The 22,659-nt window shown below is 42.3% G+C and overlaps 1 protein-coding gene across 1 annotated transcript in view; it reads right to left on the reverse strand.

Annotated features, from left to right (window-relative positions):
- Nucleotides 1-11,489: 11,489 nt before the first annotated feature.
- coro2bb (coronin, actin binding protein, 2Bb) overlaps nt 11,490-22,659 on the reverse strand; it is a 49,809-nt gene continuing 38,639 nt past the window's right edge. The window contains 9 exon segments of the mRNA XM_023984895.2: nt 11,490-13,027; nt 13,247-13,325; nt 13,327-13,371; nt 13,546-13,643; nt 14,366-14,478; nt 15,032-15,128; nt 15,453-15,557; nt 15,703-15,819; nt 21,838-22,002. Of these exon segments, the coding sequence (XP_023840663.1) occupies nt 12,896-13,027; nt 13,247-13,325; nt 13,327-13,371; nt 13,546-13,643; nt 14,366-14,478; nt 15,032-15,128; nt 15,453-15,557; nt 15,703-15,819; nt 21,838-22,002 (951 nt within the window). The 3' untranslated portion in view covers nt 11,490-12,895.

Raw genomic sequence — 22,659 nt, forward strand, 5'->3', positions numbered from 1 at the left:
GGTGCTGCTGGGATGGTAGCCTTCTACACTCACCACCACGCCTGCTGTAATGTCAACACACGAAATAACCTACATAAGGCCATGGCAAAAAGGGAGCTTTAAAGAGGGAGAGGCTATATGGACACGCCTGGTGTCCAAATTGATGAAGTATGTTGCACAGCTGCGAGTTGAGTGTGAAGACAAATGAATTCAGTTCAGTCAGTTGTCCTGATCCAGTGGTGCTGATGAGCCCTTCACAGCTAGTTTATGATGGCTAGCTGGCAACAGTAGCATGGCGCAAATTATGACTTGTTAAAGAACGTGAAGTTTATTTCGATGGGCGAAATAACTTGTAGTATTGGTCTCCATCTGGATTTAGACACCATCTCCAATTTGTTTCATTCCACTTGATTTATTTAGAGTAGGACAACAGCCTACATGAGAAATAACTTTTAATCCTTGGAGTAACCATCTGGATGTCACTGTGATAATCTACACTGCTCAACGGGGAGAGTTTGCGCTACAGTCAGGCAACACATCATGGGGCACAGTGTCCTTTAGCTCCTGCTTGCCTCAGTAAGGCGAGGGAAGTAGCTAGATAGTGTAGCCAGGGTGAGCCAATATCCGGCCAGGGTGATGGCTAAAGCACATTTATTGCAGTGATTTTCAACAATTACTCCGATAAAAATGGAATGATTCTGTACATTCCCAAGTCCCAACTTCGTCTCCACTTGACTCTCCCTGCGTGACAAACATCATCAATTTGCGCACCAGGCGTGTCTGTATAGCCTCTCCCCTTTAAAGACAATGCCCGGGTTCAGGAGGATCAAAACCATATTATAAACCGGGTGGTTCGATCCCTGAATGCTGATTAGCTGACAGCCGTGGTATATCAGACCGTATACCACTGGTATGACAAAACATTTATTTTTACTGCTCTAATTACGTTGGTAACCAGTTTATAATAGCAATAAGGCACCTCGGGGGTTTGTGGTATATGGCCAATATCCAATGACGTTTCGTCATGCATAAGAACAGCCCTAAGCCATGGTATATTGGCCATATACCACACCCCCTTMGGCCTTATTGCTTAAATGTATCATGGGTAAATTGTGACTGACTGACCTACAAATAATATTGAGTAGTTATTTACAATGCAAGGTTTTTTGTAGATCAGTCAGTCGGCAGTCGCCTGCACTGTTGGCTGCAATGTCGAACAAGACCAACGTGAAAGAACATTTCCAAGTCAGCTCAGTTTGGTTGAGGTCAGCACAGTAATGTGAAAAGGGTCATAATTTGTGAGACATGGCTAGTAGGCTGCCACTAATGTAATGTAGTGAGGGTTTGTGTGATGTAGGATAGTTTGAGAAAGAACACAAATGACTTGATTTGATTGCTCTACCTGATTTAACTACTGTAGAATTGAGGATTTACAGATCTAAAATAAGACTTTGACATCTAGTATGCTACATAGAAGCGGGAAATAAAGATGTAGACTTGAAGCCCAAAACAATGCTTGCACAGAGATGACAAAGGTTTGCAATTGCGTCACTGGCTCGGGGGGGATGAAGACAACTATAGAAAGAATACAGCGTGACTGAGGTTGCCAGGGGGATGTCAGAACCTCTAATTAAAGACTTGCATCCTGATCATAAGTAAAGCACTTACCTCTATTGTGGAGTTGAATGAATCCCACTTCTTTACAACACACTGTAGATGGTACTTTGCAGTAGCAAGTTGACTTTGTAAAGGTAAAAAGTAGACTTGACTCCCAGGATCTGGTCGAAGTAAAAGTTTTAATACAGAGCTTTTCGGAGTACAGATAGTTATGTGAAAATGCAAAGGCTAATAGCACCAGAGACTAAGAAAAATTGTATAGCCCCAATGGCTAAAAGCATGGTGGCTAAAGAGCAAATTATGCTTCTGAGTATCAAGATTGTATAGTCGTTCTGAATGACGTAAACATGCATCATTACAGACGTTGGTGGATATGAAGCTGATAGAACTTTCAATTGAACAATGAGAACGGTGAGACATCTGTTACATTGTCATGTTTCCTACTGAGAGTAATGTCACAGATGAATGGGGAAACCATTGGCGGTTAGTTATAATAATAAGCTTTGCTAATGTTCAAGAGTTTCAGGTTGGATTGTCACGAGTTGAGGCCTAGAGTGTCCTGACATCTGATACATAGAATGTTGAAAGACAGGTATGTGTGAGTGCAATTCCACGGTAGCAGAGTGACACCGAGACCCTATTTTACATAATCTGAGGTGTTTGTATTGTGCGCACCATCGGTTGAGACACAGCATGCTCTTGAATACAGGGTGGGTGTCATGTTTTAGCTGATAAATGTACTAACATTTCAATACATTTGAAATTTCTACTTTAATATGGTAGCACAAAGATGGTTGGAGATCCACACATTTGAAAATGTTGACTTGAATGGGAATATCAGTTGGAAATTATACTGTAATCTGCCATGAAATCATAGAAATATAGATAATAGAATAGACTTCCAATTTAAGTTGACATTCAACGGTGAGTTGACCGGTGGCCATCTTTGTGGTAGTATTTGGAAGTCGAAATTTCTATTAAATTTCAATTTCAACGTATCAGCTACATTGCAGTGGTCTGACGGGATATGTCCATTCTACGAATTATATTTCTATGATTGAAATGCCAACCACCCTGTATTCAAGAGTATGCACCTCATATTATGTAAAATAGGTCCTAAGCTACAACATATGCACACATTTTATAGGAGTTTACCTATTTTTAGATCATTGACATTAAAGGTAAAAAATATATATATATATAAAAAAAAAAAAATCAAGAAAATATTAAATACTTTGACAACACTCTTTGTATGCTTTTAAATGATGTAAAACTCAACCGTTTATATTTTCCAGTGATGAAGACATGGATGTCTCATGGTAAGGTGGGGGTATGCAAAACGGGCCAACTTTGAGCACATCTATCTCCTAAATGTTTTGGCATTCAGATCCAAAAAGTAACTTTCTGACCATTTCTAACAAAGGCAAATATGTATAGAAAGTTTGGTGGAAATCAACAGTGGTGTGGTCTAAAAGTTATTGAAATCATAAGGAAGGAACCTGATGGAATAGGAGGGACTTTGTATACAGTATTTGTTCACTGTAACGCAAATGTTTTTATAGGCAAGGTCTGTTATCTCTCCAGTTCCTTTGGCAATAAGGTGTCATTTAAAAAAATAAAATAACAACATTCTGAACTAAATCAGATGTTAATCACTGGAGTGTTAGACTAAATCAACATAGTTCTAAAAACACTGCTTAAAATCGTGTAAGCCTGTATTTACGGGAAAGCATAGTATTACCTGTCTTATACCTTCACCAGTCATAATCATGCAATCTTTGCATAAGAAGTTGTGCTTACCTACAACACAGATAGGCGTCTGCGTCAATTCTATGTCCAATTTTCTGAGCTGGTCAATGCTTTCAAGATGCACCTTTCTCAAGCATTGAGATTTTTCTTCACTCATCCAAACCCGAACTCCCTGGTTGGCAGCCTGGCTTATTGTAGTGATGGTGGAGGGGACAGAACAGGCAGCAGTGAGCCCTGATACCCAGCAGCTGTGTCTGACAGCCCACCCCCCGCTGAGCAGCTTTCAGTACAGGCATCAATGCTTAGATATAACGTTGTGTAATAGCAGTGGGTCACCCTCATATCTCGGTATCAACATGCATACAGGTCTTACACACTGTGTGATTGTGAAGAAACATACTACTGTTATTGGTCATACTTCAATTAGTGTGGCTTTATTACTAGCCACACTTTAGCTATTGTAGGAATTATTTCTGATTTAGTTATTAATGGGACTTGCGAAGAAAAGGTCCCATTCTAAATATTTGTCATACTTCTTAATGCTAGTCCTCCTACACCGTTTAAACTAGAAAAGTAATTCAAACTTTAAAACATGAAGATCGGTCTGGAATAGTGTGCTTGAATACAGCTTTTTGATATCTGTTCATTCATCTTTATGACATTTCCTCAAGATTCTGAAAGGCCCCATAGTGACGTCATCACTTCCAACATTCAATTCACTGTAAATGCAACAATAGAACTTTTGACACAAATCAGCTACCTTGACCACTTTGCCACAACTAAGACACAAAGTTGAAGCGTATGAAATCTTTGTCTACTTCTCTGCTATTCAAATCTGAGGTTTGAAGAATTCCGATAAAAAGTTACAGCTGTCTTAGTAACCGCTTCAACATTTTCAGTYACTTTTTATATAAACACCTGACATTTTTACCACTTCCCCAACAACTTAGAGGGTATGATTTATTTGTCTACTTCTCTACTATTCAATTTGTTCGCGAAACATAAATATATTCTACGGATGTAACGATACAGCTGTTTTAGTAAGTGAGTTAACACATTTTTACCCAACTTTTTCCAAACAACTGCCGTTTTGACCACTCCCTCAACAAGTCAGACAAAAGGCACTGCATCTCAGTGCAAGAGGCGTCACTGCAGTCCCTGGTTTGAATCCAGGCTGCATCACATCCGGCCGTGATTGGGAATCCCATAGGGCGGCGCACAATTGGCCCAGCGTCATCTGGGTTTGGCCGGGGTAGGCCATCATTGTAAATAAGAATTTGTTCTTAACTGACTTGCCTAGTTAAATAAAGGTTAAAAAAACAGCTCGTCTCAAACAGATCCATTACTATGGATACTCACAGACACAGAGGAGCATATGTGGCAGCGTAGGCAAAATGATGAAGCAGGTGAGGCAGCCAAGGCAACTACTGACCACTACTACTGAACCACAACTACTGACCACAACCACACAATTACTGACCACAACTACTGAGTACAACCACAAAACTAATGCCCACAAAAACGTGCATACAACTGAGATCCAAACTGGCCATTGTTTTATTTGAAAAGATATGGAGCTTTATAATGTCCACTTATGTACCTAGAATGCTGTATACTGTACAGTGCCTTGTAAAAGTATTCATCCCCCTTGGCGTTTTTCCTATTTTGTGGCATTACAACCTGTAATTTAAAATATATTTTTATTTTAATTTCATGTAATGGACATACACAAACTAGTCCAAATTGGTGAAGTGAAATGAAAAAAATTACATGTTTCTAGAAATGAAAAAAAAAAKAACTGAAAAGTGGTGTGTGCATCTGTATTCACCCCCTTTGCTATGAAGCCCGTTAATAAGATCTGGTGCAACCAGTTACCTTCAGAAGTCACATAATTAGTTAAATAAAGTCCACCTGTGTGCAATCTAAGTGTCACATGATCTGTCACATGATCTCAGTATATATACACCTGTTCTGAAAGGCCCCAGAATCTGCAACACCTCTAAGCAAAGGGCATCACCAAGCAAGCAGCACCATGAAGAACAAGGAGCTCTCCAAACAGGTCAGGGACAACGTTGTGGAGAAATACAGATAAGGTTGGGTTATAAAAAAATATCTGAAACTTTGAACATCCCACGGAGCACCATTAAATCCATTATTAAAAAAATGGAAAGAATATGGCACCACAACAAACCTGCCAAGAGAGGGCCATCCACCAAAACTCATGGACCAGGCAAGGAGGGCATTAATCGGAGAGGCAACAAAGAGACCAAAGATAAACCTGAAGGAGCTGCAAAGCTCCACAGAGGAGATTGGAGTATCTGTCCATAGGACCACTTTAAGCCGTACACTCCACAGAGCTGGGCTTTACGGAAGAGTTGCTAGAAAAAAGCCTTTGCTTAACTTCTTATGGCTGGYGGCGCTATTTTCATGTTCGGATGAAAAGCGTGCCCAGAGTAAACTGCCTGCTACTCAGGCCCAGAAGCTAAGATATGCATATTATTAGTAGATCTGGATAGAAATCACTCTGAAGTTTCTAAAACTGTTTGAATGATGTCTGTGAGTATAACAGAACTCATATGGCAGGCAAAAACCTGGAAGTGGGAAATCTGAGGTTTGTAGATTTTCAAGTATATGCCTATCCAAGATAGTGTAAATTTGGTTCCACTTCCTGGTTGGATTCCTAATGCTTCCACTAGATGTCAACAGTCTTTAGAACCTTGTTTCAGGCTTCTACTGTGAAGGGGGAATAAGAGCTGTTTGACTAAGGGGTCTGGCAGAATGCCATGAGCTAAGTCACACGTGCGGCCGTGAGAGCGAGCTGCGTTCCCTTTCATTTCTAAAGACAAAGGAATTGTCCGGTTGAAACATTATTGAAGATTTATGATAAAAACATCCTAAAGATTGATTCTATACATCGTTTGACGTGTTTCTACGAACTGTAATGGAACTGTTTTGACTTTTCGTCTGGACTACGTGCCTGCGCCTTGTGAATTTGGATTTGTGAACTAAATGTGCGAACAAAAAGGAGGTATTTGGACATAAATGATGGACTTTATCGAACAAAACAAACATTTATTGTGGAACTGGCATTCCTCGGAGTGCATTCCGATGAAGATCATCAAAGGTAAGTGAATATTTATAATGCTATTTCTGACTTCTGTTGACTCCACAACATGGCGGGTATCTGTCTGGCTTGTTTTGGTGGCTGAGCGCTGTACGCAGATTATTCCATGGTGTGCTTTAGCTGTAAAGCTTTTTTGAAATCTGACACAGTGGTTGCATTAAGGAGAAGTGTATCTTTAACTCCATGCATAACACTTGTATTTTCATCAACATTTATGATGAGTATTTTTGTAAATTGATGTGGCTCTCTGCAAAATCACCGGATGTTTTGGAAGCAAAACATGACTGAAAACGCGCCAATGTAAACTGAGATTTTTGGATATATATATGAACTTTATCGAACAAAACATACATGTATTGTGTAACATGAAGACCTATGAGTGCCATCTGATGAAGATCATCAAAGGTTAGTGATTAATTTGAACTCTATTTCTGGTTTTTGTGACTCCTCTCTTTGGCTGGAAAAATGGCTGTTTTTGTGACTAGGCACTGACCTAACATAATCGCATGGTATGCTTTCGTCGTAAAGCCTTTTTGGAAATCGGACACTTAAAATGGTGTATAATACTAGTATGTTTGAGGAATTTTAATTGTGAGATTTCTGTTTGAATTTMGCGCCCTGCACTTTCACTGGCTGTTGTCAAATCGATCCCGTTAATGGGATTTCAGCCGTAAGAAGTTTAAAAGAAAAAAATAAGCAAACACTTTTGGTATTTGCCAAAATAAATGTGGGAGACTCAACAAACATATGGAAGAAGATACTCTGGTCAGTCGAGACTAAAATGTTGCTTTTTGGCCATCAAGGAAAATGCTATGTCTGGCACAAACCCAACTCTTCTCACCCCGAGAACACCATCCCCACAGTGAAGCATGGTGGTGGCACAGCATGCTGTGGGGATGTTTTTCATCGGCAGGGACTGGGAAACTGGTCAGAAATGAAGAAATGATGGATGGCGCTAAATACAGGGAAATTCTTGAGAGAAACCTGTTTCAGTCTTCCAGAGACTTGAGACTGGGACTGAGGTTCACATTCCAGCAGGACAATGACCCTAAGCATACTGTTAAAGCAACACTCGAGCGGTTTACGGGGAAACATTTAAATATCTTGGAATGGCCTAGTCAAAGCCCAGACCTCAATCCAATTGAGAATCTGTAGTATGATTTAAAGATTGCTGTACACCAGCGGAACCCATCCAACTTCAAGGAGCTGAAGAATGGACAAAAGTTCCGGTGGCTAGATATGCCAAGCTTATAGAGATATACCCCAAGAGACTTGCAGCTGTAATTGCTGCAAAAGGTGGCTCTATAAAGTATTGACTTTGGTGAGGGGGTGAATAGTTATGCACGCTCAAGTTCTGTTTTTTTAAATTTCTTGTTTGTTTCAAAATAGAAAAAAATATATTTTGCATCTTCAAAGTGGTAGGCATGTAGTGTAAATCAACTGATACAGACCCCCCCAAAATATATTTTAATTCCAGGTTGTAAGGCAACAAAATACTTTCGCAAGCCACTYTATATAGTTTTTTGTCCTCGTCTACTTTCATGGGATTTCCTCAACATTCTAAAGGTCCCATTGTGACATCACTCCCAACGTTKCATTTTATTCACTGTAAACAATTTAACTTCAAATTTGCAAACATTCGCTTAAAATAATTCTCCAACAGTCATTCTTGAACCACTCACGCTACACCAAATAAACTTTCACATGTTCAGGCTATCCCAACTTCAAATTCTTTACTTTTATTGACTATAACTACACAAATTAGCATAAAATAACCCACCCAACAGTAACTTTTGAACCGTTCAAGCTAGCGACACCAAACCAAATTTCACATGTTCAAGCTCTCTTATCCACTMCCACAAAAAAACTGTTAAAGAGCTGAAGCAAGTCAAACAATTTTTCTTCATCATTATTCCCAGAGCTACTCCTCCTACAGCTTTTATTCCGAAACATACCATTTCAACTATAACATGCAGAGAGGTCTAACATGAGTTGATAACATTTTTATTTTTGATATCACTTAAATAAAAAATTGATGATCAAAATATGAAATATTTTGGAAAATATTCAAATGTACTGTTGACGAAAAAGCTCCTTTATAAAAACGCCATAATAATATTTAATTGTGATGTGGCATAGGCTACAACTGAGCAGAGGAGTTTTAGGTTTTCCACATATGAGGAACATTTGTTAGCTGGGTCAGATTATATTTTTTTGACTTTTTAAAAACACATTTCATATAATTTTACATCATATGCAATACCAGTCAAAAGTTTGGACACACCTACTCATTCAAGGGTTTTTCTTTATTTTTACAATTTTATACATTGTAGAATAATAGTGAAGACATCACAACTATTAAATAACACATATAGAATCATGTAGTAACCAAAAAAGTGTTAAATCAAGTGTTAAACCTTGATGACAGCTTTGCACACTCTTGGCATTCACTCAACCAGCTTCATGAGGAATGCTTTCGCAATAGTCTTGAAGGAGTTCCCACATATGCTGAGTACTTGTTGGCTGCTTCTCCTTCACTCTGCAGTCCAACTCATCCCAAACCATCTCAATTGGGTTGAGGTCAGTTGATTGTGGAGGCCAGATCATCTGATGCAGCACTCCATCACTCTCCTTTGTGGTCAAATAGCCCTTACACAGCCTGGAGGTGTGTTTTGGGTGATTGTCCCATTGAAAAACAAATTATAGTCCCACTAAGCACAATCCAGACTGGATGGCATATCACTTCAGAATTCTGTGGTAGCCATGCTGGTACAGTGTGCCTTGAATTCAAAATAAATCACAGACAGTGTCACCAGCAAAGCACCCCCACACCATCACACCTCCTCCCCCATGCTTCACGGTTGGAACCACACATGCGGAGATCATCCGTTCACCTACTCTGCGACTCACAAAGACAAAGCCGTTGGAACCAAAAATCTCAAATTTGGACTCATCAGACCAAAGGACAGATTTCCACCTGTCTAATGTCCATTGCTCGTGTTTGTTGTCCCAATAAATTATCTTCTTATTTTTGGTGTCTTTTAGTAGTGGTTTCCTTGCAGCAATTCGACCATGAATGCCTAATTCACCCAGCCTGGGCTGCAATCTGATGTGCAATTAACTCTAACTTATTCTCTGCAGCAGAGGTAACTCTGGGTCATCCTTTCCTGTGGCGGTCCTCTTGAGAGCCAGTTTCATCATAGTGCTTGATGGTTGTTGCAACTGCACTTGAATAACTTTTAAAGTTTGTAATATTCCAGATTGACTGACCTTCATGTCTTAAAGTAATGATAAACGGTCATTTTTCTTTGCTTATTTGAGCTGTTCGATTGGCTCAAACGGGTTAAGGAAAGAAATTCCACAAATTAACTTAACAAGTCACACCTGATAATTGAAATGCATTCCAGGTGACTACCTCATGAAGCTGGTTGAGAGAATGCCAAGAGTGTGCAAAGCTGTCATCAAGGCAAAGGGTGGCTACTTTGAAGAATCTAAAATATATTTAGAACACTTTTTTGGTTACTACATGATTCCATATGTGTTATTTCATAGTTTTGATGTCTTCACTATTATTCTACAATGTAGAAGAAAAAAGAAATACCCTTGAATGAGTAGGTGTGTCCATACTTTTGACTGGTACTGTGTGTATATTTAACAAAACAAGTCGAGCTCTGCCCCACCTGCGCTGAACGACGGGTTGCCACTGGCTGTAGGTTAAGATTTCCCTTCACTGGAACTAAGGGGCTGAAACCGAACCATGAAAAACAGTCCCAGACCATTATACCTCCTCCATCAAACTTTACAGTTGACACTATGCATTCGGGCAAGTAACATCCCTCCTGGCATCCTCCAACCCAGATTGGTCTGTCGGACTGCCAGATGGTGACACGTGATTCATTACTCCAGAGAACATGTTTTCCACTGCTCCAGAGTCCAATGGCGAGCTTTACACCACTCCAACCGATGCTTGGCATTGCGCATGGTGATGTTAGACTTGTGTGCGGCTGCTCGGCAATGGAAACACATTTCATGAAGCTTCCAATGAACAATTCTTGTGCTGATGTTGCTTCCAGAGGCAGTTTTGAACTCGGTTGTGAGTGTTGTAACCCGACAGACGATTGTTACGCACGATGCGCTTCAGCTCTTGTTATGTGAGTTTGTGTGGCCTCTCACTTCGTGGCTGAGCTGTTGTTGCTCCTAGATGTTTCCACTTCACAAGATGTTTCTACTTCACAATAAGAGCACTTACAGCTGACCAGGGCAGCTCTAGCAGGGCAGAAATTTGACGAACTTACTTGTTGGAAAGGTGGCATCCTTTGACCGTGCCACTTGAAAGTCACTGAGCTCTCCAGTAAGGCCACACAGCCATGTAATCTATGGAGATTGCATGGCTGTGTGCTCAATTTTATACACCTGTCAGCAACAGGAAATGAAATAGCCGAATCCACTAATTTAAAAGGGGTGTCCACATACCTTTGTTTACATAGTGTATATAACCGATTGTTCAAAGATATCTATAAAAATGTCCTTGTCAGGAATACATGCAGACTACAGTATGTCCATTAATGGAATAGGTTCCATTGATGCTGTCAGAATAACCACTTCAGAAGTAGAGACAAAAACCCTTGAGCCAAGTGGATGAGGTGGAACAGCTGCTATTGGGTATTTATATATCACCACCCCTTTTTTAAACTACTGGTAATTGAATTAGAGAGATAATACACCCTATCATGTAGCATGAAGAGTACTGCAGTTGGGGAAAGGGCTCCACCTAGTGGAGACTTCATGTAAAGGCGTGGTTCCTTTGACCTTGTTTTCATGGAGCACCTTTGTGTTGTAACAAAAGAAGATGTGGATACTGCAGAATATAGAACTCCAGTGCTTCTCTGGAACAGACTGTTTATATAATTTTTGTTTCTCTACAGCATTTTTGCTTATCAGAACTGTGCTGATGCATACCACTAAGCTGTACACAGATTCAACCACATGTCACTTACTGAACACTATTTTTATGGTGTCAATGAATTTATTTAGGGAGAGGGGCAACTTCAGGAAGACATTATGTTACAGTCATTAAGAAATAACATCCTCTAGCAGTCATACATTTACCTTGGGTACCTTACTAATCCCCACTGCTGCCTATGGCTATATCCTTAATACACTTACCCTGTCATTTTTCTCTCCACGCATGACATTATTTTTTTAAACTTGCAATAAATACTCTCTCCTATCATTCTATCATCATGTACTACAATATAAATATACCAGTATCGTTGCGGTTACAGGCATACTGTATTATACAGTCAAATAATAAGTGTTTGCAGTTGCTAGTTACCTCTGATCTGTAGTCACACATGACAACAGAATGTTCATACAGTAGCTACGTGTGGCTAACATGAATTACGAGCATCTCTACCGACTTCATACAGACATCTGGTGAGGACATGGTCCCTCAGTGGTCGAGGTGCATATACACATCCCTCAGTGGTCCCTTCAACCTTGGGAATGCAGCAGTCATGTTCATGTTGTGGTCAACCTGCTACCAAGTCAGCGAAGATTTGTCCCCCAATATGGCTTTAAAGTCTGTTTTTGCCTTTATTTAACATGGCGCTCCTGTATTTTTTGGTTGTCCGAATATTCATTTAATGGCCATATGTAACTATAAAGTGAAAATATGAAGAGGATCTACCGCAGATTCGTCATCAATAATAGGATGAATAATGTATGGGATGAATAGTACTAGACAAGCCATCTGTTTGAATAGGCTTGGTTACCACTCTATTGCCTCCTCTCTTTCCCCATCCTCAGATAGGACCACTGCAGAGACTACAGACTACACATGCTCAACCCAGCGATACACCTGCAATACCCCTGCTATGCAACTACAGTCCTCACAAGTCCTCATATTCAAGGGCCTTCAAGTCTCAAGACATGACATTTCATGTCTTGAGGACAGAGCCTGCTTGAAGTTAAAGGGACACAATGGTTTCACTCCCCACATAACTGATTCTGTCAGCTTGAGTAAATTCTAAGCAGAGCTATCTACCACAGTTGGTCTTGGTGCTTTGGCTGAATGGGGACATTCTAAGGTTCTGTTGCTGAAGGAGGTGAAGGTCTTTGGAACGTGGAGAAGGGATGAAGAGGTGCAGCCAGGTCGGGTGGTGCTGGGTATATTTTTGGCAGTGTTCAGGGCTTGGTGACCCGCTTTCAGGGTGAGGGACACAGTGTGACAGAGGTTGCCTTCCGATTCCTTACCCTTCTCCCAGAAGTGAGCACTAGCTCACTCACTGGACCCGCATGGACTAGGGAGTTTCCACCCGGGTGCACACTTCGGGAAGAAGGGAAGGGAGTCGGCCACCAATGGTCTCTCTCCCTGAGTGTGCAAGAGGTCAGAGTGGGGAGGTCAGGGGTCAGCCAGGTCGAAGGTCACAGTTTGTTGGCGTTGTTCCGCAGGTTGTTGAGCTCCAGCTCCAGCTGTTGGAGTCTAACGTCTTTCTGCACCAGCTCCTCTCTCAACCTCTTTAGCTCATCTTGCTGCCTGAAGAACATCCGCATGAGCTGGGAGAGAGGAATGACACACACACACACACACACACACACACACACACACACACTGAAGGTCAGGGTAAAGGCATAGTGCAGATGCATTGGCAAGGCAGTGCCTGTGGTTGTGCAGTGTGCTATCTCTTCTAGTGTTGTTCAAGACGTGGTAATGCTTCTGAGAGTGAGTAGGGACATACCGCTGTCGTATACACAACAACACATCAACTGTTTCACCTCGTTCTCTGTCTTGGGTGGAATACTCTCCAGCAGGCCATTCATCACATGGTCTTCCTCTCCCTCACAGGGGCCTTGAGGCCTTCTGGCAGGGCCGCTTGTATCCAGCCTTTAGGGACATCACACTGGCTCTGCACACACACACACACACACACACACACACACACACACACACACACACACACAACACACACACACACACAATTGGATGATGCTCACCAGGTTTGCATAATTGTATGTTTGTATCAGTATTCATAAAAACATTAGTTCCATGTGTATGCCATTTTGCAGTATTGCACTACTCACCTCTGTCCATTCCACTCAGCCACTCATCTGCAGTGAGGGCTGGTTCTGTGCCTGCTGTCATAGGGTAGATGTCCTCCTGGTATGTCTCGGACTGCAAAACACAAGACAAAATGAATCATTCCTATAGCACCCAAAGCAGAAAATTAATGCTGCTGCATTGCCTTGTGCTAGTCTAGAAGCACCTAGGTGGTATGATAAGTGAGACAAGCCAAGCATAACCATATGGTGAGAGGATTACATTTCAGCTAGCTTCTGTCCTGGGTAATATTCCCACACTAACGTAGCATTAGTGGCCAATATCATACAGTATCTCAGCTACTCAGACAATCCCTTTGTACAGGACGGACAACATTTGATATCACTTGATTTACTATGCTGACGCTTCAGTGTTGGTGCCATAACACAGTTTCTGTAATATTACTATTTGTGGACTCTTCGGATTCTCTCTCACACACACACACTACACAGCAGGTTCAGTAGTTAATTACATGTAGCGGTGTAGCTAACTGCTAGACCAGAAAAGGTACGCAAGAATTTCCTGCCTAATTATCACTTGAAAATGTTTCAATTTTTAGTAGGCTAAATTACACATGATRCCAGAGTGATCTGTTCTTGCAATTTGTAATCTATGGCATTTCAGATTGAAATATGATCATTCATCACCAAGTAGTTTGGATGTAGTGAACTACTACTTAAAAGTAACCTTCAGTTAAGTAAACTATATTTTTCCTAAGGCTAGAGTAGCTAAAGTTCTTCCATTGTGAAGTGATTGGTAGCTTCAGAGTAGCTTCCCCAACACTGCACTCCATTCACCCTTCGTGGGACTATCATGGAGATGGGCTCGATCAGCCCCTTCAGCGTCACCAGCTTGTAGAAGCGGAACACCTCGCAGGCCGCCACATCCAGCCCATGTTTTGGCATAACTCCTGTGAGGGTGGACAAAGAGAGGGGAAAGGGGGTTGAGGTGAGTCTTGAAGTTAAAATGGACACCTTACATACCATGCCAATCCAGGGGCTTCTACTGTCAGGAGCAATGTTCAGACTGAGCATGGATAGAAACGGAATGTCTGGAACAGTCACAATTCTCTATTTCAGTTGGAGATGAGAGGCGAGTCTGTTCTATCTGCAATGTTCTGAGTGCTGCGAATGTCCCTCTTCTTAGGATTCCTGATTGTGCTGTGGGTTCACTGAGGGCTGAATTTGAGATCACATCCTCTAAAATCATGCATTGATGTCAATTGGAATTTTGAGTTCTGAGCGCAGATCTCAAGTTTTATGATTCAGGACTAATAGAAAAAAAACGCAACCTTGTACCCTGTCATGTATCTGAAATGTTGTTCCAAGAGTTAGAAAAGTATGATTTTCACTCATTGATTAACCTCAATTTTCAGGCTTCCTCACTGATGAACGAGACCTGGAAGGATGGCATTGCGATTTGTGAGACGACTTAGTATTCATCGATTGATGTGACTGACTTACCCAGGCCTTTCTGTGGAGCCGGGGACCTGAACTCCATTAGGTACTGCAGGTAGGGCTTCTCTGTGCCGACCTCATAGTATCTGATGTTACCGTCTCCCTGTGAACCATACACAGATACCTGAGTTCACACAGCAGATAGCAGTAACGTTGCGGTTCCCATGGTAACACACTCTCTTTGCACAAGCGCATTCATATATTTCACACACACACCACACAAAATGCACTTTCGCAATTTATAAGCAAATGAGGAAGCGCACATCTCGCATAGGGGTTCCATTTCAAGTCAGTCAGTTCCAAAAGTGAAATTAAATCCCATTTAAATTCAAGAAATTCATTAAAACGTAAAAATGTAATTCGTACACATCACCTCATGTGATAGTTGAAAGCTAAGGTCAAGTGGCCTTGGTATGACGTGTCTTACCTTGCCTGCCAGGTAGAGCATGTGTGTGTCAGCATCATAGAAAGGGAAGAGCAGCCCAGACAGCCCATCAATCTCCTCCTCTATGATGGGCATGGACAGGTCCTCCTGGAGAGAGAACCTTAGTGAGACACTGCTCTACACACATACTCACTCTCTCTCTCTCTCTCTCTCTCTCTCTCTCACTCTCACTCTCACTCACTCACACCAAAGCACTTTAACATAGACACTGATATATCACCAATGAGCTCACCTGATCCCACAGTGCCACTTGTCTAGTGTTCCATCGAGAGACTCCGGTGGTCACCAGGCGCTTCATGTTGCCCAGAAACACCACTCTGTTCACCCTGTGGCTCTTACAGTCAGCTTCCTGTTCACATATATGGCAATAGCTCTGGAAAATTATTCAAACTGGTTGTGTTACAACACAGCGTTACACAGTACAGTAGCTACGTCTATAGAAGTAATCCTAATGCCAAAGCATTTGTGTGTGGAGTGTGTGTGTATATTTGTGTCTAGGTACCCCACAAATGGTGCTGTATATGGAGACAACCCAGGTGTGTGAACAGGTCACTCTGGCTTTAAAGGCCATGTTGCAAGTTAAAGGGGCTAATAAAAATAGAACATACACCCCTTGTAGATGACATCACAAAACAAATGAGAAAATAAATACAAATAAACATATATACACTACCGGTCCAAAGTTTTAGAACACCTACTCATTCAAGAGTTTTTCTTTATTTTTTGCTATTTTCTACATGGTAGAATAATAGTGAAGACATCAAAAATATGAAATAACACATATGGAATCATGTAGTAACCAAAAAAGTGTTAAACAAATCAAATATATATTTTACATGTGAGATTCTTCAAAGTAGCCACCCTTTGCCTTGATGACAGCTTTGCACACTCTTGGCATTCTCTCAACCAGCTTCACAAGGTAGTCACCTGGAATGCATTTCAATTAACAGGTGTGCCTTAAAAGTTAATTTGTGGAATTTCCTTCCTTAATGTGTTTGAGCCAATCAGTTGTGTTGTGACAAGGTGGGGGGGTCACCAGAATATACAGAAGATAGCCCTATTTGGTAAAAGACCAAGTCCATATTATGGCAAGAACAGCTCAAATGAGCAAAGAGAAATGACAGTCCATCATTACTTTAAGACATGTAGGTCAGTCAATACGGAAAATGTCAAGAACTTTAAAAGTTTCTTCATGTGCAGTTGCAAAAACCATCAAGCGCGATGATGAAACTGACTCATAAAGGAATGCAACAGGAATGGATGACCCAGAGTTACCTCTGCTGCAGAGGATAAGTTCAGAGTTAACAGCCTCAGAAATTGCAGCCCAAATAAATGCTTCACAGAGTTCAAGTAACAGACACATCTCAACACTGAGGTGTAATGCTCGTCGTTAGGCGAAAGAGAGGAGGACCAAGATGCAGCGTGGTGAGTATTCATTTTAATAGAATACTTGAAAAAACAAAAACAAAAACCAACAAACAAAAGACGACGAAACAGTGTCGTAACGTGAACACAGTAACAATCACCCACAACCCACAATACAAAACAGGCTACCTAAATATGGTTCCCAATCAGAGACAACGAGAAACACCTGCCTCTGATTGAGAACCATATCAGGCGCTGGACAGGAGGGAGACTCAGGCGGCGCTGGACAGGAGGGAGACTCAGGCGGCGCTGGACAGGAGGGCGGCTCAGGCCTGCCGAGGTGCACTGTAGGCCTGGTGTGTGGTGCCGGAACTGGTGGTACGGGGCTGGGGACACGCACCACTGGGCGAGTGCGGGGAGCAGGAACAGGGCATACTGGACCCTGGAGGCGCACTGTAGGCCTGGTGCGTGGTGCCGGAACTGGAGGGCTGGTGCGTGGAGAAGGCACAGGATAGACCGGACCGTGGAGGCGCACTACAGGTCTCGAGCACCAAGCCTGCCCAACCCTACCTGGCTGAATGCTCACCGTAGCCATGCCAGTGCGGTGAGGTGGAATAGGCCGCACTGGGCTGTGCTGGCGAACCGGGGACACCATGCGTAGGGCTGTTGCCATGTACCCCGGCCCGAGGAGACGCACTGGAGACCAGATGCGTAGAGCCGGCTTCATGGCACCTGGCTCGATGCCCACTCTAGCCCGGCCGATACGAGGCGCTGCTATGTACCGCACCGGGCTATGCACACGTACTGGAGACACCATGCGCATAACACGGTGCCTGCCCGGACCCTCTCTCTCCACGGTAAGCACGGGGAGTTGGCTCAGGTCTCCTACCTGACTTAACCACACTCTCCGTGTGCCCCCCCCAAGACATTTTTGGGGCTGCCTCTCGGGCTTCCTTGCCAGCCGTGTTCCTTTGTAACGCCGGTTCCCTTTACCTGCTGCCTCCGCTCTCCTGGCTGCCTCCACCTGTTCCCATGGAAGGCGATCCCTTCCAGCCAGAATCTCCTCCCATGTATAACATCCCTTGCCGTCTAGAATGTCCTCCCATGTCCATTCCTCTCGAGCTTTCGGTCGCTGCTGCTGCTGCTGCTGCTGCTGCCCGTTACCACGCTGCTTGGTCCTTTGGTGGTGGGTGATTCTGTACTGCTCGTCGTTAGTCGAAAGAGAGGAAGACCAAGATGCAGCGTGGTGAGTATTCATTTTAATAGAATACTTGAAAAAACAAAAACCGACGACGAAACAGTCCCGTAACGTGAACACAGAAACACAGTAACAGGAACAATCACCCACAACCCACAATACAAAACAGGCTACCTAAATATGGTTCCCAATCAGAGACAACAAGAAACACATGCCTCTGATTGAGAACCATATCAGGCCAAACACATAGAAATAGACAAACTAGACATACAACATAGAATGCCCACTCATATCACACCCTGACCAAACAAAACATAGAAACATACAAAACAAACTATGGTCAGGGCGTGACAAGAGGAGACTGTGTGAATCAGGCCTTCATGGTCAAATTGCTGCAAAGAAACCCCTACTAAAGGACACCAATAATAAGAAGAGACTTGCTTGTGCCAAGAAACATGAMCAATGGACATTAGAGCAGTGGAAATGTGTCCTTTTGTCTGGAGTCCAAATTTGAGATTTTTGGTTCCAACCGCCGTGTCTTTGTGAGACACGATGCGGGTGAACGGATGATCTCTGCATGTGTATTTCCCACTGTAAAGCATGGAGGAGGAGATGTTATGGTGTGGGGTTGCTTTGCTGGTGGCACTGTGATTTATTTATAATTCAAGGCACACTTAACCAGCATGGTTAAGTGTAGTGCTATGCGCTGAGAGTCAGGAAGCAAGTTCAGGGAGTGAGTGTTTTAATAAAATAAACATAATCCAAAACAAGAAACACTAACAGCACACAGACATGAAACTGAAACAGAAACAATGACGCCTGGGGAAGGAACCAAAGGGAGTGACATATATAGGGAAGGTAATCAGGGAAGTGATGGAGTCCAGGTGAGTCTGACGATGCGCAGGTGCGCATAACGATGGTGACAGGTGTGCGCCATAACGAGCAGCCTGGTGACCTACACTACCACAGCATTCTGCTGTGATAAGCCATCCCATCTGGTTTGGGCTTAGTGGACTATCATTTGTTTTTCAACAGGACAATGACCCAACACACTACCAGGCTGTGTAAGGGCTATTTGACTAAGAAGGAGAGTGATGGAGTGCTGCATCAGATGACCTGGCCTCCACAGTCCCCCAACCTCCAACCAAATTGAGTAGTTTTGGGATGAGTCGGACCACAGATTGAAGGAAAAGCTGACAACAAGTGCTCAGCATATGTGGGAACTCCTTCAAGACTGTTGGAAAAGCATTCGAGGTGAAGCTGGTTGAGCGAATGCCAAGAGTGTGCAAAGCTGTCATCAAGGCAAAGGGTGGCTATTTGAAGAATCACAAATAGTATTATTATTAAAAAAAATGTAACACTGTTTTGTTTACTACATGTGTTATTTCATAGTTTTGATGTCTTCACTATTATTCTACAATGTAGAAAATAGTAAAAATAAAGAAAAACCCTTGAATGAGTAGATATTCTAAAACTTTTGACCATTAGTGTGTCATGTAATATGTAGCTAATGTTATGTAATTTAGCTGGAAATGTGGGTCTCGCTGCTCGCAGTGGTGTAAACAGATAATCAATGTGGCTCAGCATTCATGTAAAGCCTGGTCAATATTCTATTTCATGTTTTTGTAGTGCGTGTGTAGCCCAGCAGTATATAAGCTATTAGATCTTCAATTTACAATGGCGTACCGAAAAAATAATTGACATATCCAATTGATACATATACCACTATTGATTCATGTTTTTAATTGTTTTAAAGTGAAACATGGCCTTTGTAAAAAAACTGTAATCGCTAGGACCCATTTCTCAATACTTACTGTAGGTCACTTTTTCAAAACTCTTCACACAGTGAGCACAACAGCAGTCTATGTGGGCTAAACTGTGGATCATTTTCCATTGCTTTGGCACAAAATGCATTCAATGACTACATCTATCAAATTTCATGAATTATTTTCTCCCTCAGACACAACCACCACCAAAACTATATGTACCTACAGGCCAATTTGCACGTTTGCATCCTCTTTTCAAAACTGTTCAACTTAAGTTGAGAGGAGTACGTATGCGTGGTGGAAGAAGACTGAGAGTAAGATCAAGAGCTGTAGTCTCAGATGAGATTAGGGCCACTATAATTGATCATGTAATAAATCATGTCCTATCAATGAGAGAGGCTGGTCTGAGAGTGCAGCCAAATCTGCAACGCTCAACAGTGGCATCTATTCTGAGACATTTCCAGCAAAACAACAGGTAAGATGTGCATTCTGCAAGGACATCTGACTGAACTGCACATTACAGAAGTAAATTGAGCAAAGCCTCCAAACCCACTTGTGCGTAATTGTTTTTGTATTCCTGCTTAGGACCCAATGGTTACCTCCCACTGGCGGGAGAGGTAGGATTTTCACTGCTGTACAGGAAACTACAATCGTTGATATGGTCATCAGAAACAATGGCATAAAACTCAGATTCTGMACAGAGTGTTGGCAGACAACATTACATTTGGAAATATTCACAATGTAAGCATAACAACTATTTCTAGAGTCCTGAAACAACATCAAGTCAGGATGAAGCAGTTGTACACTGTCTCCTTTGAGAGGAACTCTGAACGAGTCAAGCAACTCAGGAACCAATATGGTATAGCCTAACTCTTATGTTGCCTTGTGGAATTATTTTAGAGAGTCATGGAGATTGAAGCCAGGCCAACAACCCACATATTCATCTTTGTGGATGAGGCTGGTTTCAACTTGGCCAAAACACAGTGGCGAGGAAGGAATGTGATTGGGAAAAGAGCCACAGTGGATGTCCCGGGCCAGAGGGGTGCCAACATCACAATGTGTACAGCAATATACTCTGATGGATTGCTGTTACACAAATCGCTAATTGGGCCATACAACACCGAGCATCTTATTTAATTCCTGGATGACCTCTATGGAAGGGTTGTGCCAGGTGAAGAAAGTGTTGCAGTGAGGCGAAATCGGCCAATGTTTGTAATTGTATGGGACAATGTGGCATTTCACCACTCCCGTGCAGTCAGTGGTTTGCAGCCCATCCCAGGATGGTGTCACTCTTCCTCCCACCTTACTCTCCATTCCTCAACCCCATAGAGGAATTATTTTCCTCATGGACCACCATCCACATGATCAAATGTCCCTCCTGGACACAATGAATGCTGGATGCTTGGACATATCTGCAGAAGATTGCCAGGGATGGACCATTAATGCCAAAAGATTATTTCCTATGTATATTTCCCAAGATGACATAAGATGTGATGTGGATGGGAACCTGTGGCCAAATGCAGAAGACAGGGTTGACTAGACTTGCTACTATATCTGTATCGGTGTATATAGAAATTCTTGTATTTTGGAATCACTCAATGCCAAAAAATGACATAAAACATATTGAAGCATATTGCATCATGTCTGATTCATTCCTGTAACATATACTGCAGTGAATTCTAAACAGTAGGGAGGTCATTCTTGTGTTGTAAAGACATTTTACAAAAGAAAACTGCTACCTGTTGTTAGTGTTTTTTAGGTCATTGCTTTATGAGTGACAAAGTGTGCTTGTTTGGTGACAACCTTTACTAGTGTTATGGAAGAATGAGTTGATTTGAGACGTGTATGACGTGTTTTAGTAGTTTTATTGCATTTTATGATGTGAAATGAACTGCTGCGCCAAGCTGAAATTTGGTTAGGAGATCTGTGTGAAGAGTTTTGAAAAAAGTTTCCTAAGWATTGAGAAATGGGTCCTCGCGATTGTAAAAAAACTGTAATATAGCTGGTGTCTCTCTGTCTACATGGGTGAGTGACCCACCTGCAGGACCTTGCCCGAGCGAGGCTCGATCACACGCAGGTGTTTGTCCTTGCAGCTGGTGGCCAGCAGGCTGCCGTCGGTGTTGAAGGACATGCAGAGCACCACGTCTGAGTGACAGTCGATCAACTTCACCGGGCCTCCCACCTCCAGGTTCCAGATCAGGATCTGACAAATGGAGGGACATAAAGAGTGAAAGTTAATGTAAGAGAGACAAAAGTCTGAGGAGATGAGGTGATAGAAGGGGGAGTGAATTTATAGGAATATATATATATACACTATATATACAAAAGTATGTGGACACCCCTTCAAATGAGTGAATTGATCTATTTCAGCCACAACCGTTCCTGACAGGTGYAGAAAATTGAGCACACAGCCATTATAATCAACATAGACAAGCATTGGCAGTAAAATGGCCTTACTGAAGAGCTCAGCGACTTTACGATGCCACCTTTACAACAAGTCAGTTTGTCAAATTTCTGCCCTGCTAGAGCTGCCCCCGTCAACTGTAAGAGCTGTTATTGTGGAAACGTCTAGGAACAACAACGTCTCAACTGCAAAGTGGTAGGCCACATAAGCTCACAGACCACCAGGTGCTGAAGCGCATAAAAATCTTCTGTCCTCGGTTGCAACATTCACTACCGAGTTCCAAACTGCTTCTGGAAGCAACGTCAGCACAAGAACTGTTTGTCGTGAGCTTCATGAAATGGGTTTCCATCGCCGAGCAGCCATGCACAAGTCTAAGATCACCATGCGCAATGCCAGGCGTCGGCTGGTGGAGTAAAGCACGCCGCCATTGGACTCTGGAGTGATGAATCACGCTTG

The sequence above is a fragment of the Salvelinus sp. IW2-2015 genome, linkage group LG4q.1:29 (genome assembly GCF_002910315.2).
Source record: "Salvelinus sp. IW2-2015 linkage group LG4q.1:29, ASM291031v2, whole genome shotgun sequence".
In the NCBI taxonomy this organism is placed as follows: Eukaryota; Metazoa; Chordata; class Actinopteri; order Salmoniformes; family Salmonidae; genus Salvelinus; species Salvelinus sp. IW2-2015.